Genomic DNA, 17,494 nt, shown 5'->3' with positions numbered 1-17,494 from the left:
AGCGTTAGAGAAATAATGTATCCAATTTCCGACGAAATTCCGACGAAATTTACAAAATTTATCGGAAAATTCGTCGGAAATTAAATCTCCCGGGAACAGTATTTCTGAAAGAAAAGTAAAAAAAATAAATTAATTCAATATAGCCTAATTCCGACGATTTTCCGATGGAGAAAATAATGTCGTCGGAAAATTCTTCGGAAACAGGGTATATTTATTTAAATAATTTTAATTATTTTGTGTCAAGTATTTCTTTAATTAAATATACCCTGTTTTGTATCAAGATATATTTAAGCGGTACAAATTTAATCTCAAACGTTTCATACGACAGTTCCGATGAAAGTATGAATAAAATAAAATATTAGAATGGTTTAATTATTATAAAATAGAAACAGATTTTTTTAACAAATAAATTATAATGCATATAATATGATAAATTTAAAAGCATTTAAACAGATTTTATAAAATATATATATAAAACTAAAGACGATATATTTGATTTACTCAGAATCGGAAGAATAATCTGAACTAGCAGAATCATTTTGATCTTCAAACTCTTCTCCATCCTCTTCGTCTTCCGCATTTTCCCATATCTCTTCGAGTTCTATGTTCTCAATATCAACGAGGGGAATGTCACCGACAGATTGATCTACTTGCGTAATTTCGTTTACTGCAATTTGTTATAGCGGTTCCTTTTCTTTCACCCCATCAACTCTGCTTCTTGGATTTATTTGATGAGCCGTAATCCATGGATATTGTCGAACACCTACTTGTGGATATGGTATGTAGCAAACCTGTGCTGCCTGAGATGCAAGTATAAACGGATCGTACTTTCTTAACTGCTTAGTCGAGTTGATCTCTGTGACACCATACTTTGTAAGTCTAACACCTCTTCCAACTCTAGGATCATACCAGTCACACTTGAAGAGTATACATTTCAAATTTATGACTCCCGGATATTCAACCTCTAATATATCAGTAATTTCACCATAGTAGTCTATCGAATCTGTACGAACAACGACCCCATAATTCACTGTTTTTCTGTTAGTAATCCCTGGACGTTTTATGAAAACGTAGCCTCGAGTGCAATACATCGGGTATGCCATTGCCCTTGATAGAGGACCTCCAACCAACTCTTCAAACCATGTTGGATAGTGTTCCTGCCTACTTGCGGCTGATTTGATCTGCAAAACATACAAGCAAATGTACGATTTTAATAAATAGTAACCATGTTCATAATATATGTAAAATCAACGGTGAAAACTTACATAATATTTTAACCAATTAGCATATTGTGTCTGCTTCATTTCCTCTTTTCGAGCCTCTGTCATGTTTGGATACGCTCCAGACACTTGATCATCAAAGATCCTACAGACATTTGTTTTTTTGTATAAGTAATTATTTTGCAAATAATATATGCGTATTATTAAGGTATGAATTTTGTTTCTTACTTCTCGAATGGTATGACATCGTCACAGTTCCGGAGTATGTAAGTATGAATGTGATTAAATTCTTGATCTGTAAACCATACTTCTCTTTTCTTCCCACTCAGTCTCCCGATTTGAGAAAAGATATCTGGGACAGATGTATGGTAAAAAGGCCGCACACCCCCATCATCGTACCTACCTGGTTTTCTTGCTTTTGTTTGGACATTTGGAGCAAAATAGTAGGCCGAAAAATGAGAAGTCTCCTCGTTTATGCTTTGAGCTACTATTGATCCCTCAACTTTGCTAAGATTTTTTACTTTTTTCTTCAAATGGAACATATAACGCTCAAAAGGATACATCCACCGGTACTGAACTGGACCGCCTAGTGCTGCTTCACGAGGTAGATGGATAGGCAAGTGCTCCATGACATCAAAGAATGATGGGGGAAATAATTTCTCCAAATTGCAAATGATAATCGGGATATTATCTTCAAGTGTATGTAGTCCTTCGACTGTTAGAGATCTTGAACACAAATCTCTAAAAAATGCACCTATCCCTGCAATTTAATTAATAACTGTAAACAAAAAAAGAATATATACATGAATAATAACATATTAAAATAATTGAAAGATAAGTTGTTTGTACCTGCAATTGCTTCATGGACAACATTTGGTAGGAGTTGTGTAAACGCAAATGGTAGTAAACGCTGCATGAAGACGTGACAGTCATGACTTTTCATCCCAGCTAATCTACCACTGTGATCATCAACACAATATGATAGATTTGATGCATAGCCATCAGGAAATTTAACATCATCAATTATCCACTGAAAAAACTTGGTCTTCTTGCTTGCATCTAATCTCCATATAGGAATAGGACCTACTCCGTCTGCAAGCAAATGGAGATCCTCGCGCGCACAAATATCGGGTAAATCCATTCTGGATTTGACATTATCTTTAGTCTTACCCGGGACATTTAAAATGGTGTTAATTATATTGTCAAAGAAATTCTTCTCAATATGCATAACGTCAAGACAGTGGCGGAGTAGATGATTTGTCCAGTACGGTAACTCCCAGAAGATACTTTTTTTATGCCAATTATGATGTTCTCCATATCCATCAATTCGGACATGGCCATTACCCCCTACCGATGCTGTACAGTCAACATCAAAATCACGAAATTGATTCAATATATAATCACCATCATACTCAGGTGGCGGTGGATCACGGATACTCTTGTTCTTGCGGAACAACGTCTTACTACGACGATATGGATGATTTCGTCTTAGAAAACGACGATGACAATCAAACCAACTTGATTTCCGGCCATGTCTTAGTTGGAAGGCATCTGTATTATCTTGACAATAAGGACATGACAGTCTTCCATGAGTTGTCCAACCCGATAACATGCCATATGCGGGAAAGTCACTAATAGTCCACATCAATACAGCACGCATGTTAAAATTTGTCTTTGTGGAGACATCATATACCCAAACCCCTTGGTACCATAACATTTTTAACTCTTCTATAAGCGGCTGTAGGAACACATCAAGTGAACGACGAGGGTGGTTTGGACCAGGAATCAAAATGGTTAAGAAAAGAAATTCTCTTTTCATGCAAAGGGAAGGTGGGAGATTGTAAGGGGTGACTATTACTGGCCACAAAGAATATTTTCTACCTGACTTTCCAAATGGATTGAATCCATCCGTGCATAAACCAAGATAGACATTCCTTGGTTCATTAGCAAAGACTGGATATGTAGAACAAAAATGTTTCCAGGCCGATGCATCCGATGGATGTGAAATCTCCCCGGTGAACTCATGTTCAGCGTGCCATCGCATACCCTCCGCTGTCCGATCTGACTGATACAACCTCTTCAACCTATCAGCCAAGGGCAAATACCACATACGCTTATATGGTATTTTGTTTCGCCCACCAGTAACCTGAAACCTTTCAGCACCACAGAAACGACATTGAGACATATTTACATTATCTCCCCAAAAAATCATACAATTTTCTCTACACACGTCAATCATTTGGAATGGTAAACCTAGCCCAGATACCAATTTTTGGATTGCGTTGTATGAAACTGGCGATAAATTATCTTCCGGTAGATAATCGTGGATAAAATCAGCCCACGCATCAACACAATCTTCACTTAAATTGTAGTCTGTTTTGATGTTCATCATACGTGTTGCGGCGGATAAAGGAGAATGACCCTCTCTGCATCCTGCATATATCGGATGATTTGCAGCATCTAACATATCGAAAAATCCCTGTGTTTCTAAGTTGGGTTCCTCCGCAACATTAGTATTTTCTACGTTATCATGAAATTCACCACTACCACTTCCAATTACATTATCTTCTTCCTGGTGAATATGCTCATCGCTAATTATAACGTTTTCATCTCTTCTTTCACGACTACTACTAGGACCCGATCTAAAATCCTCCCCGTGAGAAAACCATATATAATATCCCGGTGTAAAACCTCCCCAATATAAATGATTCCAAACAATGTCTTTTGCAAGAAAATGATCATTACAACATTTGACACAAGGACATGCCATAATACCTTCGATACGCGTCATTTCTTGATTAGATGCAAACTGCATGAATTCCATTAAACCTTCCTTGTATTCCTGCCTCATAGCTCCGGTCTCATCATCTAATCGATTATACATCCACTCTCTAATTTTATAAATATTATGAGAAGACATTTTTTTTTCCAAGATTTTCTTGTGTTTCTGTTTTTTTTTTTTCAACTTTTTTCTTGTGTCTATGATTCTTTCGTTGTCTAGTATATATATAAAACTTTTCCGACTAACATTTTGTCGGAAATTCGTCGGAAATATTAAAGGTAACCACTTTAGATTTTCCGACAACTTTTCCGACTAATTTTTTCGATCAAGTTGTCGGGATTACGTCGGAACATGTGCAGTGAATAATCACGTGTTTACCTCGTTGTTTCCGACAAATTTTCCGAGAAGTTTCCGAGCAGTTTCCGATGACATTGGATTGTCGGAATTTTCCATGGTTTCCGACAAATATTTCCGACGAAATTCCGACGAATTTTTAATCGTCGGAAAAGTTTTTATGTTTCCGACGAATTTCCGACGAAATATTATTTTCTTGGAAGTTTGTCGGAAATTCCCCGGAAATCCGTCGGAATAATTCCGACTAAAACTTTCGTCGGAAATCTTCGTCGGAAATTGCTATGTTTTCTTGTAGTGTGTTCTTCTGTTTCAGTGGCACACGGTATAATTCTGAAGTAAGATTCATTTTGTGGCCTAATAGTAGCCCACTACGGCCCAATATAAGCAGCCTATTTCATCTAAAACTAATTGTGTATTAATTTTTTATCGTACGCAATTTTTTTAGTTTATTTGTTATTATTGAAAATTTATATGAAGAGCTACTTACTAGTTACTATCAATTTTTCAAAAGGAATATTTTTATTTTATATAATATAGTGCCATAAGTAAGGGGATATCTGTGAGTCTATCAGTCCATGCGAGTAGTTTCAACCACAAAATGATGGACATGATCACCTATGGCATATGGGCCATCACGCAATAGGAAGTTTTCACGTTTTAATAGGAGTACTACTCTAGCGAATATCTATCTACAGAGACCAATTATTGCTTGTCTCATCAAATCTTAACTCCATGCTGATCATATGCTAAAAACATTGTGTATATGTGTAAAGTCAATATATGTTGTAGCACTAAAGCATATTTAAAGGTATTGATCAGTCATTGGACAAACACCCTTGGACCAACATGTTACTTTAGTTATGTAATCATTGATTTTTATTATTTCAGTTTAGTTCTTTTCCCAATCATCAGCTGATTAGATTATGAACAAAGAGGGCATATGGAACCATTTGCGTATACCATATATATGCTTTATATCCAATAAATGTGTTAGATAGTGCTGTTCATTAATCCGAAGATCTGATACGCAGCCGACCTTTGATATAATTAAGTTCCTAATTATGAAATTAATTGTGTTCTTGTACAGTATGTTACTATATATTAATCATTGAATAGGTCAAACTATCGTTAACTACGATTATTAGGTTTATGTAAATTTAATTATTTAATCGAAATCATCGCAAGAACGCATGTTTCAGAGAATTTTATAACTTAAATGAACGCAATCCGTTCGGCCATAAGGGCTTTGGCAGTTTTTTCAGGTATAGTCGGTTGGTCAAACCCTGGAATGCTTCCACAAGTCTATGCTATAGCCCTTGTTTGAAAAATTGCTAGGCGCTAGTCGGATAGCGATTAATCGGAAAATCGGATTAAAATCAGGGATTAGTTTTAGGGTTATTTTAATATGCTTAAAATATATTAATCCAATATTGTTTTCAAAATTACAGTAAAAACAATTTTTTATGATTTTATTAAAATTTGAACACAAGTTATGTAAAACATCACAAACTCCCAATTCAAATGATTGAATAACAAAAATAAAATGTTTTTTTTTATACTTGCAATCTAAAAAATAATCGGGGTATGTAAGATTAGGCGGAAAATAATCGGATTAGGCGGGAAGTAATCGGATTAGGCGGAGAATAATCGGGTTACTGATTTTTTAGGGGATTAGTCATTAATCGAGGCGGAGAGGGTGGGCCTAGCGATTAAGCGGGGAGTAATCGGGGTTAGGCGGGGATTTTTAGAACAGGGTATAGCCAATAGTGTCTTTTTGTTTTTTTTTTTTTCTTTCGCCTGCAATAGTGTCTATATTTTTTATACAGTACAAATTTGTTTTTATAGTGTATTACAATAATATATTCTTTTATCTTTTGTATTTATATATATATATATATATATATATATATATATATATATATCCTATTTTATCATATTTTTATAATTTATGTATGCTAGTTTTTTCTACATGGTATCACATGTTGGACAAATTAAGAAATATCAAAATCTATAAACATATATTATGCAATCGAATTTCATATAAATCCAGTTATTTTGAGCTATAATACGTTATTTAGCTTCAAACAACTATGTAATTTTGGGCATTATATTAAGTGTTTTATAAAAATAGGTTTAGTAGGTTAACTTAAGTAAATAAATAACAAGCAACGACCATGTTACTCATAATAATGGTCTTGCGAGCCAATCATAAAGTTTGTTAGTTACTAGTTGGATTAATTAATGTAGATTGTTGGACCGACCGTATCCTACCTTTCAGTGGATCTCAGTAAATCCAAAGCCACTATTCATCTATAAACCAATATTGTAAGTTATATTTGTTTGTAATTATTTATATATGTGCAGTTTTTCCCACTACACAATAATAGGTATATATGAATCTTGGGGAAATTAGGTGACTTGGTTCAAGCATGTGTTTCCATGTGGTCACATGAATTGAACCCTATTGCATATATATGTACGTAACATATTGTAACTCATACGATTAATGCGCATACATTCACACATACTCTATAGTTTAAACTTCAAATCTTTCTGATTAGGGAAAATAATGTATGGTTATCTATGCATATTTTCAAAGTACAGCCATTAAGAACAATTAAGTTTGGTGCTCGAGGTAGTCAAATTACGATTAGTCTAATCACTTTTATTTAGACGCATATCTATTTTAAAACAGAAGATAATTTCAATTCAAACCTGAGATCCATTTTAGAATATTTGCGTGTGTGTGTTAGCGAGAAGGTCTTTCGGTATCATATAATAACATTAGTCATATTATTTAATTCATGTCCAAAATTACATACCAACGATGTTGAGAGCGATCAGTATAACTCAAATGATGATAATAAAACGATCCATTTAGATAGTTCAATCATATAATAATATTATGTTTCTTCCTAAAATCACAAATCGAATAGTTTATTCTCTAGACCAACAATTATATCATCATTGGGAGTTTGGTTTACAAATCTGAAGCTGTGAAAATGGGCACCTGAAGCCTGCATGTTCCGTTAATTAAGAATATATTTAAATGATTAAATAATGATGCAATTAGTGGACTGTCATGCATCTACGATTGCTTCATTTCAATTTTCAAGTGGATGTTTCGACAATGATCATCACCAACCAACTTAATTTGATCACTCAACCTATTTCTATATAATCGAATCTCTTGTTAGAAGATTTCATGTATATTATAAGACTGTATTCTGCATAACCCAATACTTTCTACTCATTTTTTTTTTTAATCCCATTTTTCTCTAAATAACATAATACAGAATTTCATTATAAAATTTAACGATAGCAGTTTACTGACCACAAGAGATTTCTATTGATGTATAAATAATGGAATCCGTAGACACAAAACTATAACAAACATCTGGAGGACCTCTAGAAAAAAAGTGAAATTACGAGGTACAGGTACGGTAGCAAGTGTATTTTCTAAAGTTATTAGTAATGGCTCAAAAAATTTATAAATCAATCGAAGAACAACCGGAAAAAAATATTTGATGGTACACTGATTAATGCTGAGGCTTTTTCCGGCTGTTCTTTTTTACATCAAATATTTTTTGTTACAGAAACATTTATACTCATGGTGTTTAACAAATTCATGTAATGTCATAATATCCCTTTCGGTACACAAATAATGTCATAATCTCACTTACGCGTTGAAACAAATAAGCAAGCGCGTAAGACATATATATACACATTAATTATTCTTTTTTATAAAATGACTTGAATGCATGGCGTTACGTTTGGGCACATTACTTTTGTAATTTTTTCGGTGCTTGTGTAATGTATTCTTCAGTGAGAACGCAAATTAAGATTACGAAAATTATTATTGATTTTCTTTTAATCAATTTACGGTTTCACGTCAAGACAATTGGAAAGACGCCACATTGACGTGGTGGTGCGGTGTAAAACGTTTTGATGTGGAGGCGACAACATCGAACTAAATGTATATGACTAGAATCTAACCTAACCACATTCGACTTAAGTCGTCCGATCGACTAATTTAGTACAGAGTCAAGCCGATAAAAAAAAAACTGAAGTTACCGAATTTTCAACTGATCTCAGGTACCAAACTGTAAGGATAATACATCCACTCAATATATAGACAATCTCATCAGTCTTTACTTCCCAACATGCTTGTGATTTTTGTTCACAATGAGATTTGGATCCAACTATTGCTAGACTACAAGCAATTTGGACTAAATATTAAAATCACTTAAAAGTTAACTAATAATTGGATAAGTTCTGATAACGAACGTCTCACATTGTTGGTATCATTTCAATTGTTAAATTTGTTTGTTTTATGTTACGTAAATTTATTAATAAACTACACTTATCGAAAGAAAACAAACAGTTTATCTCAAATATATTCTTATCCTTCAAGAGGTAGTTATTCCTTCCTTTTCAATGACTTTGCAAGCACTTCTAAACAAAACTTGATCAAAACTACTTCAAACATTTTTTGTATTCTATCCCCTTTTGTTGACAAATATAACTTTCCTTTCAGTAATATACACAAAAATTTATCTCTTAAAGCTAGAATGCTGAAAAGGAAAATATATCTTAAACTAGAAAAATTTCTAAGCGAAATGTTCAAATTTATTACAACTACCCAAGATAAATTGTGGGATATAAACAAGATGAGCCATTTTATTCAAAATGATAAACAGCGACGATGAAAATATTTCTGTAACGTTTACAAACTAAAATAAAAAATCTGAAAACAAATGCAGGTTTGATTTTTTATTTTTTTTAATCAAACAAAAAACAAATGCAGGTCTCACATGTATAAAAACGAGAAAAACAGTAGAGAGAATGACTACTGAAAACGATAATACCCTTCGATCTTTCTTGTATATAAAGCCTTCTTGTTCCGAAGATACATACTCTCTCCTCTCTCACAATATGGACAAAACAAAAACTTGGTCTTGAAGAAACCAATCCTAAACCCAAAACGCAGCGTTTTATCAAGAATCGACTATGGCTTCTACTACCTTACTTCCTTCTACTTCAACCCAATTTCTAGATCGAACTTTCTCAACTTCATCTTCTTCTTCGATACCTAATCTTCAATCTTTATCGTTTTCCTCCACACTCTGCAGCAAGAAACTAATCCCTTGCTCTGTTTCTTCCTCCGTCATCAAAAAATCTTACGTTTCGTCTTCTCTCCCATCCCCGACTTACAAACAACCCTCTTGGAAGAAACTATGTAACGATGTCGCCAATTTGATCCCGAAAACGACTAATCAGAGTCCAACATTAAACCTGGTACAGAGAACCGCCGCCACTGTTTTAGACGCGGTGGAGAACATGATGATCTCCCACGAACGCCGCCGTCATCCGCTTCCTAAAACGGCGGATCCCGCCGTCCAAATAGCCGGAAACTTCTTCCCGGTACCGGAGCAACCAGTCGTGCATAACCTTCCGGTGGCTGGAACAGTACCAGATTGCATTCAAGGAGTTTACGTCAGAAACGGAGCGAATCCGCTTCACAGACCAATCTCCGGGCACCATTTATTCGACGGAGACGGTATGGTTCACGCTGTTCGGTTTGATAACGGTTCGGTTAGCTACGCTTGTCGGTTTACCGAAACAAACCGGTTGGTTCAAGAACGAGAATTTGGTCGCCCTGTTTTCCCCAAAGCAATTGGAGAGCTTCACGGACATTTAGGAATCGCCAAGCTTATGCTCTTCAACACCCGCGGGCTATTCGGGTTAGTCGACCCGACCGGAGGACTCGGTGTCGCTAACGCCGGTTTAGTCTATTTCAATGGTCATCTCTTAGCAATGTCTGAAGACGATTTACCGTACCATGTCAAAGTCACTCAAACCGGAGATTTAGAAACTTCGGGTCGGTACGATTTCGACGGTCAGTTAAAATCCACAATGATAGCCCACCCGAAAATCGACCCGGAAACCCGAGAGCTATTCGCTTTAAGCTACGACGTCGTTTCAAAGCCTTACCTAAAATACTTCAGATTCACATCCGACGGCGAGAAATCACCAGACGTCGAGATTCCGCTTGATCAACCAACGATGATCCACGATTTCGCAATCACTAAGAATTTCGTAGTGATCCCAGACCAACAAGTGGTTTTCCGATTGCCGGAGATGATCAGAGGTGGTTCTCCGGTGGTTTACGACGAGAAGAAGAAATCAAGATTCGGGATTTTGAATAAATACGCGAAAGAGGCTTCGTCGATTCAATGGATCGAAGTACCAGATTGTTTCTGTTTTCATCTCTGGAACTCTTGGGAAGAACCAGAAACAGACGAAGTTGTCGTGATTGGATCATGCATGACGCCACCTGATTCGATTTTCAACGAACACGACGAAACGCTTCATTGTGTTTTGTCGGAGATAAGGCTAAACCTGAAAACAGGGGAATCAACACGTAGACCGGTTATTTCCGAACAAGTTAATCTCGAAGCCGGTATGGTAAACCGGAATTTATTAGGTAAAAAAACACGGTTTGCTTATTTGGCTTTAACCGAACCGTGGCCTAAAGTGTCCGGTTTCGTTAAAGTGGACTTATCGACCGGAGATATTCAAAAGTATATATATGGAGATGGGAAATACGGAGGAGAGCCTCTGTTTCTGCCTTCCGGTGACGGTGAAGAAGACGGTGGTTACATTATGGTGTTCGTTCACGACGAGGAGAAGGTGAAATCGGAACTCCAAATCATAAACGCCGTTAATATGAAGCTTGAAGCTACCGTTACGCTTCCGTCGAGAGTGCCTTATGGTTTCCACGGAACGTTCATCAGTAAGGAAGATTTATCGAAGCAAGCTTTGTGTTAATTTTAGTTATGCGTATATACTATGATTAATCATTAGAGAATTAACTAAAGAAAAAGATAGCTAATTATATGACCTTTGTTGGATTAGTCTGATCAGTTGGACTCATTTGTTTCTTCGGATAATTATGGAGTTGTTAACAATCTATATTTCTTAAGGATCCCCCATGATACAATTACAAATTTTGCTTTTTTAATTTACACGCAGGTTTTTTTGTTTCGCATAAAAATTTAGATTCGATCTAAATTGTATTATTAAAGATGGTTATAAAAATAGATTAAGTGGATTTATTATCATAAACAATGAGAGAATAAGACATTAATTCTAAAAATAGTAAAGTAGTTAACAGCACTAAACTAGACTATATAGGAAGGTTTATGGTGACATTTTTTCTATATTGTGTAAGCTTCCCAAATATCTCTGTGAGCTGCATGTGAACACTGATCTGTGTAGAGCTAGAGAAGCTTCTTAGAAGGAATATTACCTTAGAAAGTGGAAACCCAAAAATATCTCATGTGATCTTTGTTTTGGGAATGGGTCGTCCTACTTTTATCTCTCTGATCATTTTTTGTCTTTCTTTTACGATTATCAACTACTTTTTTTTTTTTGTCAATAAATTATATTTCATCATAAAAAATCAACAAGTTACACCAGGTTTGAGAAAAACCTCAAAAAAATATAACATATGAAAGGTTACAGATCTAAACTATCAGCTTAAACCTGTATTCAAAAGAATAACATAAACTTTACAAAAGAATAAGGCTCCAAAAAGCGAGATATAAATAACCCATTAAAACTCCACACGACACAGAATAAGTCATCTCTTCATTAAAAACTCCCCACAGCCAACACGGGAAACTGAGAGCTACATAAGATTGCAACCTGCATTCCAAAATAACACTTTGAGCAATCATATTAGCCCCTCTGTTTGAGCAATCATATATTAAAATGTTTTAATTTATATTCTGAAGGAATGTACGAATTTAGGCTTAGAACTTTATACTAATTCAAAAATAAAAATAATTGGTATTTAAAATTACGAAATTACCAATGCTTACCGTTGGAATGATTTTTTTTTGTTCAATTAAAGTAAGAAATTCAAATTGTAATTGATATCATTAAGATGTTCAATCACTACATACCTGTACCTTCGTTTGAATATTCTCGGATTTCGATTTCATATGTAAAAGTATAGTGTAAATGTTGTTCTAGATTTGGCTAAACAACATTAATGTTCCACTCTACATAGTATGGATTGAATTGTGTTTTTGTTGGGTTTTCTTTTTTATGTTACATAAGTTTGCATTGTTTTGTATATAATATATATATATAGTCATAGATTAGTCAAAGATAGATAGATAGTTTCTTTAATTCTATAAATACAATTTGTCGCTATATACATTAATTTAAACTTTAGAAGCCAAAAAAAAAAGAATTGCATTTAAAAGGATTTAACTTATTGATTAACTTTAATCATGGAATCATGGATTTTTTTTTTTTTTTTTGGATTTACGTCGAGGTTGTTGCGATTTCTAATTTTAGCACACTGGATACGTCTCAACTTTGACTTGTATGATCTTTTATACTACTCTTATTGGTTTTGAAGTACGTACACGTAAGCGTATACATAATAAGCACTCGCATTTCATAGTAGCCAATCGATTGATTCGACTCTTTGAACATGTAATACACTTCATATAGCAACTCTTTTTTCTTTTTTTGACAAAGAAAAAGTATGCCTGGTTTGGGTGCCGACAAAGATTAAGACTGATTTGGATTGACACTTTCGGATTTATAACGTGCAAACCGTGTCTTTTTAAGTAGATATTTTTATCAAATCTGTAATCATATATACTAGGAAAAATCGCATTACGATTCATACGAATTTTATACATGGCTTTTTTAAATACTAGTATATTTTCCGAAAAATACGCTGATGCATCGGAATTTGACGCCTGATCAAAAACATTAGAATATAAAAATACAGATTACAGAGACTTCTTGATACATACTCTAACAATTTTTCAAATGATACATAACAAGTTTTCAAAGTATCTTATTGTGTGTGTGCTTTTTTTTTAGTCAACTATTTTGTGAATATTGTCAGATGTATCATGTTATGATATGAGTATGTTGCTACGTGTCGTGAGATGTCGAAACCAACGCAAGCATGTCCAGGTTGGTTTTTACGCTATTTTCTTCTTTATGAAACAATCTATATATGTTTATAATGAATATATCACATTATCAACATTATCTGAGTGAAAAGCCGTACGTATTAATTATTATTACTCGACGGAAAATAAATACCCAGTTTAGCTGATTTTGTTTTCTTTGGTGGCATACCCAATTTAGCTGAATTTGTCAATTATTATTGATTTAGGATATATATATATATATATATATATATATATAATTTAGGATTAGCTATATTTTTTATAGCTTTGACATTAGTACTTTTGAATTAAATATACAATATATTATGACATTAGAAAATGATATACAAAAGCATCCGTACCTAAATTTTTGGTGCGAGTTTATATTTTCTGGAATTTAAAAGAAGAAGAACGTTTGGTTTGGTGGCCACAAGAGTTATGAAAGGTCAGCCAGGTATGATTTTGTTCCATACCCATTACAAACAAAAATAAAAATCAAGAACTTATTGCAGCTGTTATCGTAAAAAGTGACTAGAAGGAAATTTGTATAATATGATACAATGTTACATTTTAGAACTTTTTAAATGTAAAACTACTGTAACAAAAACAAATGTGAAGAAAAATGCTACTTACAAAAAAACATAAAAATAAGGGTTATACATCGTTACAACTTACAATTATGAAATTTAAATCAATATCAATAATTAAAGTAAAACTCGATGATGAACAACGACATATAGTCGATTATCAAGGAGACTAACAAAAGGTACCCAAAGAGGAAAGAAAAGAGAAGGCAGAAGAGTAGCGCGCGATAGCCGATAGCCATTGGAATTCACAGAGCACCAAATCAAAGGATATATATGAACGACGAAGAAGAGAATACATACAAAGTTTCATACATTCAATCTCTACAGCTTTGGGACTAAACGTGCCTGAGGAGCATCCCAATCAGTGATAATGTGGTTACGTGTGATCTCTTTTAAACTAGTGCATCCACTCAGTGCCATTGTGAGTTCGAACTCTTCTCTCATCATCTGTAGCACTTTCCTCACTCCAGCCTCTCCTTCCGCCGCCAACGAGAACACCACTGGCCGTCCGATCTGTTTCCCAACAAAGCATTAAGAAATTGACGAGAATAAAAATTGGGTTTCTTGTATCCCAAGGACAGTGAATTGTTTCTTGTTTTGCAAGAAACTTTTGTCTCTTGGCACTTACAAATATGCCTGACGCTCCAAGCGCGAGGGCTTTGAAGACATCAGTCCCACGGCGAACACCACCGTCTAAGAACACTGGAATCTTTCCTTGAGCTGCTTTAACAACCTGGAACCGGAAAAGTAGAATCATCAAGAGTAATTTCTAATAAGAAAACTTCATAAAGCTGGAAAAGAAGTTGATTTTTAGTTCTAATTAACCTCTTCAAGGGCTATGATTGTGGCTGGGACGTAATCAAGCTGACGAGCACCATGGTTAGACACGATGATACCGGCTGCTCCTGCTTGTACCGCCATCCTTGCTGCAGACAAAAAACAAGTAACATACACTTTTTGGGGAATTTGTCACAAAATGTAGACCAATAACCCATGTGACGTTAGTGAAGAAGATGAATGAGAGTTTTGTGTTGTCGCTTTTAGGGTTTTCTCACCATCCTCAGCTGTGAGAACACCTTTCACCAGAATAGGCAGCTTTGTGATTGTCTGAAGCCACTGCACATCCTGTATCATGTATCTCAAAGAGGATCAATCACAACAAGTTTTGTTTTATTGATCTGTAATAGTTTCCCAAATCATTGGTAATTACTGATTTACCTTCCAGCTCAAAGTACGATCAATTTGTCCAGCCACATAGGATGCTAGCCCTGAATCATTTGCCTGCAGAATTCACATAGCATGTTTAGGAAAGTGCCAAAACACATAGAAATTACATATGTGATCAATATGTTGTTACCTCATCCATCTTGCCAAGGTCAAGACCTTCAAAATTCTTCAAAGTCAAGTAAGGTGGCAATGTAAATCTGTTTTTGATATCAGATTCTCTGCGACCAAGCCTTGGTGTATCGACAGTGAGAGCGATTGCTTTGAAACCAGCTCTCTCTGCTCTTCTCACAAGCTGAGCCACCACGTTCCTGTCCTTGTAGACCTATAAAAACAACTGAATCTTGAACCTTCTTGATTTCATGAGAGAGCAATATAGCGTGCGATGGAGCTTACATAGAGCTGGAAAAAGCGGATTCCGGGTCCTGTTGAAGCAACCTCTTCAACGCTAGAAGTAGCCCATGAAGAGAGTGTCTGCAACAAAAGTTTTATGATGTCTCAACCTCAAAGTTGTGACTTTTCAGAGAAGAAATCAGAAAGGCTCAAAGTCACACCATGATAGTTCCTGCGGCGGATGCAGCTCTAGCCGTAGCATACTCACCTGAAGATAACAACAAACGTGAAGATGAGAAACTATCATGCTCTGTTATTTACTCTGTTCTGTTTCTTGAATTCTTACCCTCGGGATGAGCCATCTTTTGCATAGCAGTTGGAGCAACCATGATAGGCATAGATATCTTGAACCCCAAGACAGTTGTAGTCATATCAATCTTGCTAACATCAATCAGAATCCGAGGCCGAAACCTTGATGAGAAGAGAGAAAGAGACATGGTTTCGTTTGATCAGAGAGGCTTTCTTGATCAAAAAAAGACAATTGATTAGGGACTTAGGGTTAAATTTAATCAAAAGCTCACAAGATTCGAGAGAAAGCGTTTCGGTTCTCTTGAAGAGTCCACTGGTCTTCTGCACCAGAAGCATAGTAATCGAAAACCATCTTTGGTAACTTCTCCTTAGCGATGGCTTCATACTCGTTAACGTTAGTGATCTCCATCTCCTCTAATAATCTGATCGTCAACTCTTTAGCTAACCTCTTTTAAAAACCTGAGAGAAGAGAGAGAACAGAGCAAAGACAATATCAGTATATACATGTGTAAGGTCGAGGATCTGTGAGAGATTGAAAGCTCACCAAATTGAGGAATAGAAGAGACTTTCGGACTTGGACTAAAGCTGCTGGTAACAGAAACTATTTCATATAAGGGGAATTTTTCTGCATGAGGACAAAAACTCATTGGTGTGTATATACTACTTATGTATGTGAATAGGATGAGAAATTGGAGGTGGGGATTTGGAGAGGAAACAGAACCAATCGAATTAAGAGTGTTCTTATCCAAAACAAACCTTTTTTTTGTGTTGCTTAGTTTTATTCCTTTTTGATTATTATTTCTCACCCACATGAGAAAAGTAGAGACCCATTTGTTAATTTCTTTCTTTTAAAATTATGTGATGATTTTATGCATCATGTTTCCTTAATGTTGTAGCCTTTTAGGTATGGAAAAAAAATTACGAGCATGTTAATATATTTGTGTATCTCAGAGAAATGGTTTTTTTACAACAAAGAGATAAAGGGTGCGAGTTACTTGTGAACATTGGAGGCTTTTTTCTTTAAGCGACAACTTATCTTTGCAATCCGTGAATCACCTCTAGAAATATGATTTTGGTATTATACCAAAATCTCAAAAAGTATTTATAACATGTTATTGTTTATATTTCTGTTTACTTGAATGAGTTTAAAGTTTCAAACAGCTAGCTGCATGCTAATCAAAACCAACCTTGAATTCTAACCCGATATCACGTTGGATACCTTGATGATGAATTGACCAAACCAAATTATGATTGTTTTTGTTAATGAGTTTTCAAGTCCAAAACCTAGAAAGAAGCAAAACTGTTTTTACAAGCCCGGTCCAGATTCATTTTGTGTAAGATAGCCCCACCTCACCATAACCAAAACAAAATTAAGATAGAACCAATAGTGAACCAGGAATTGACATCTTTATAATGGATCTCTCTCGCTTCCGAGATCATTGTCGTCGAGCTTCTCGAGATCATGTGGTCCCGTCAGTAGTAGAAAAACACTGACGTAACACAATCCCATCGAAATATCTCGACACCTCCCTCTATCAACGTGTACGTCTCTACCCCCTGGCACCTTCTACCTATACTACTCTCTAGAATTTTAGCTCACTTTTCTAAATTCTTCTGTAATTTCTTGCACGTTTTTCGACTAATATTTTCAATACGAATTTTTTTTTTTTTTCCAATTATATCTATCTCTGGTAAATGACA

At 35.2% G+C, this 17,494-nt stretch overlaps 3 protein-coding genes across 3 annotated transcripts; 1 reads left to right on the top strand and 2 right to left on the bottom strand.

The window, feature by feature from the left end:
• Positions 1-677: 677 nt before the first annotated feature.
• Positions 678-4,104, bottom strand: LOC110226628. Its single transcript, XM_021018753.1, has 4 exons — positions 2,070-4,104; positions 1,449-1,980; positions 1,266-1,365; positions 678-1,181 (listed from the first exon to the last, which is right to left on the bottom strand). The coding sequence occupies exons 1-4, from the start codon at positions 4,102-4,104 to the stop codon at positions 678-680; spliced, it is 3,171 nt and encodes a 1,056-aa protein (XP_020874412.1).
• Positions 4,105-9,028: 4,924 nt separating this feature from the next.
• Positions 9,029-11,341, top strand: LOC9299069 (9-cis-epoxycarotenoid dioxygenase NCED9, chloroplastic). The gene has a single exon (XM_002862948.2). It carries the CDS (start codon positions 9,367-9,369, stop codon positions 11,185-11,187), a length of 1,821 nt encoding a protein of 606 aa, XP_002862994.1. The 5' UTR covers positions 9,029-9,366; the 3' UTR covers positions 11,188-11,341.
• A 2,676-nt stretch (positions 11,342-14,017) lies between these two features.
• Positions 14,018-16,444, bottom strand: LOC9299068 (peroxisomal (S)-2-hydroxy-acid oxidase GLO1). The gene is made up of 11 exons (XM_002862946.2): positions 16,338-16,444; positions 16,066-16,252; positions 15,831-15,955; positions 15,706-15,752; positions 15,548-15,625; positions 15,285-15,476; positions 15,146-15,208; positions 14,983-15,052; positions 14,753-14,853; positions 14,556-14,660; positions 14,018-14,440 (listed from the first exon to the last, which is right to left on the bottom strand). The coding sequence occupies exons 2-11, from the start codon at positions 16,200-16,202 to the stop codon at positions 14,249-14,251; spliced, it is 1,110 nt and encodes a 369-aa protein (XP_002862992.1). The 5' UTR covers positions 16,203-16,252; positions 16,338-16,444; the 3' UTR covers positions 14,018-14,248.
• Between the last annotated feature and the right edge of the window lie 1,050 nt (positions 16,445-17,494).

The sequence above is a fragment of the Arabidopsis lyrata genome (genome assembly GCF_000004255.2).
Source record: "Arabidopsis lyrata subsp. lyrata unplaced genomic scaffold ARALYscaffold_60, whole genome shotgun sequence".
NCBI lineage: Eukaryota > Viridiplantae > Streptophyta > Magnoliopsida > Brassicales > Brassicaceae > Arabidopsis > Arabidopsis lyrata.
Note: the sequence above shows the minus strand (reverse complement) of the source record. Positions and strands in the feature narration are given on the sequence as shown.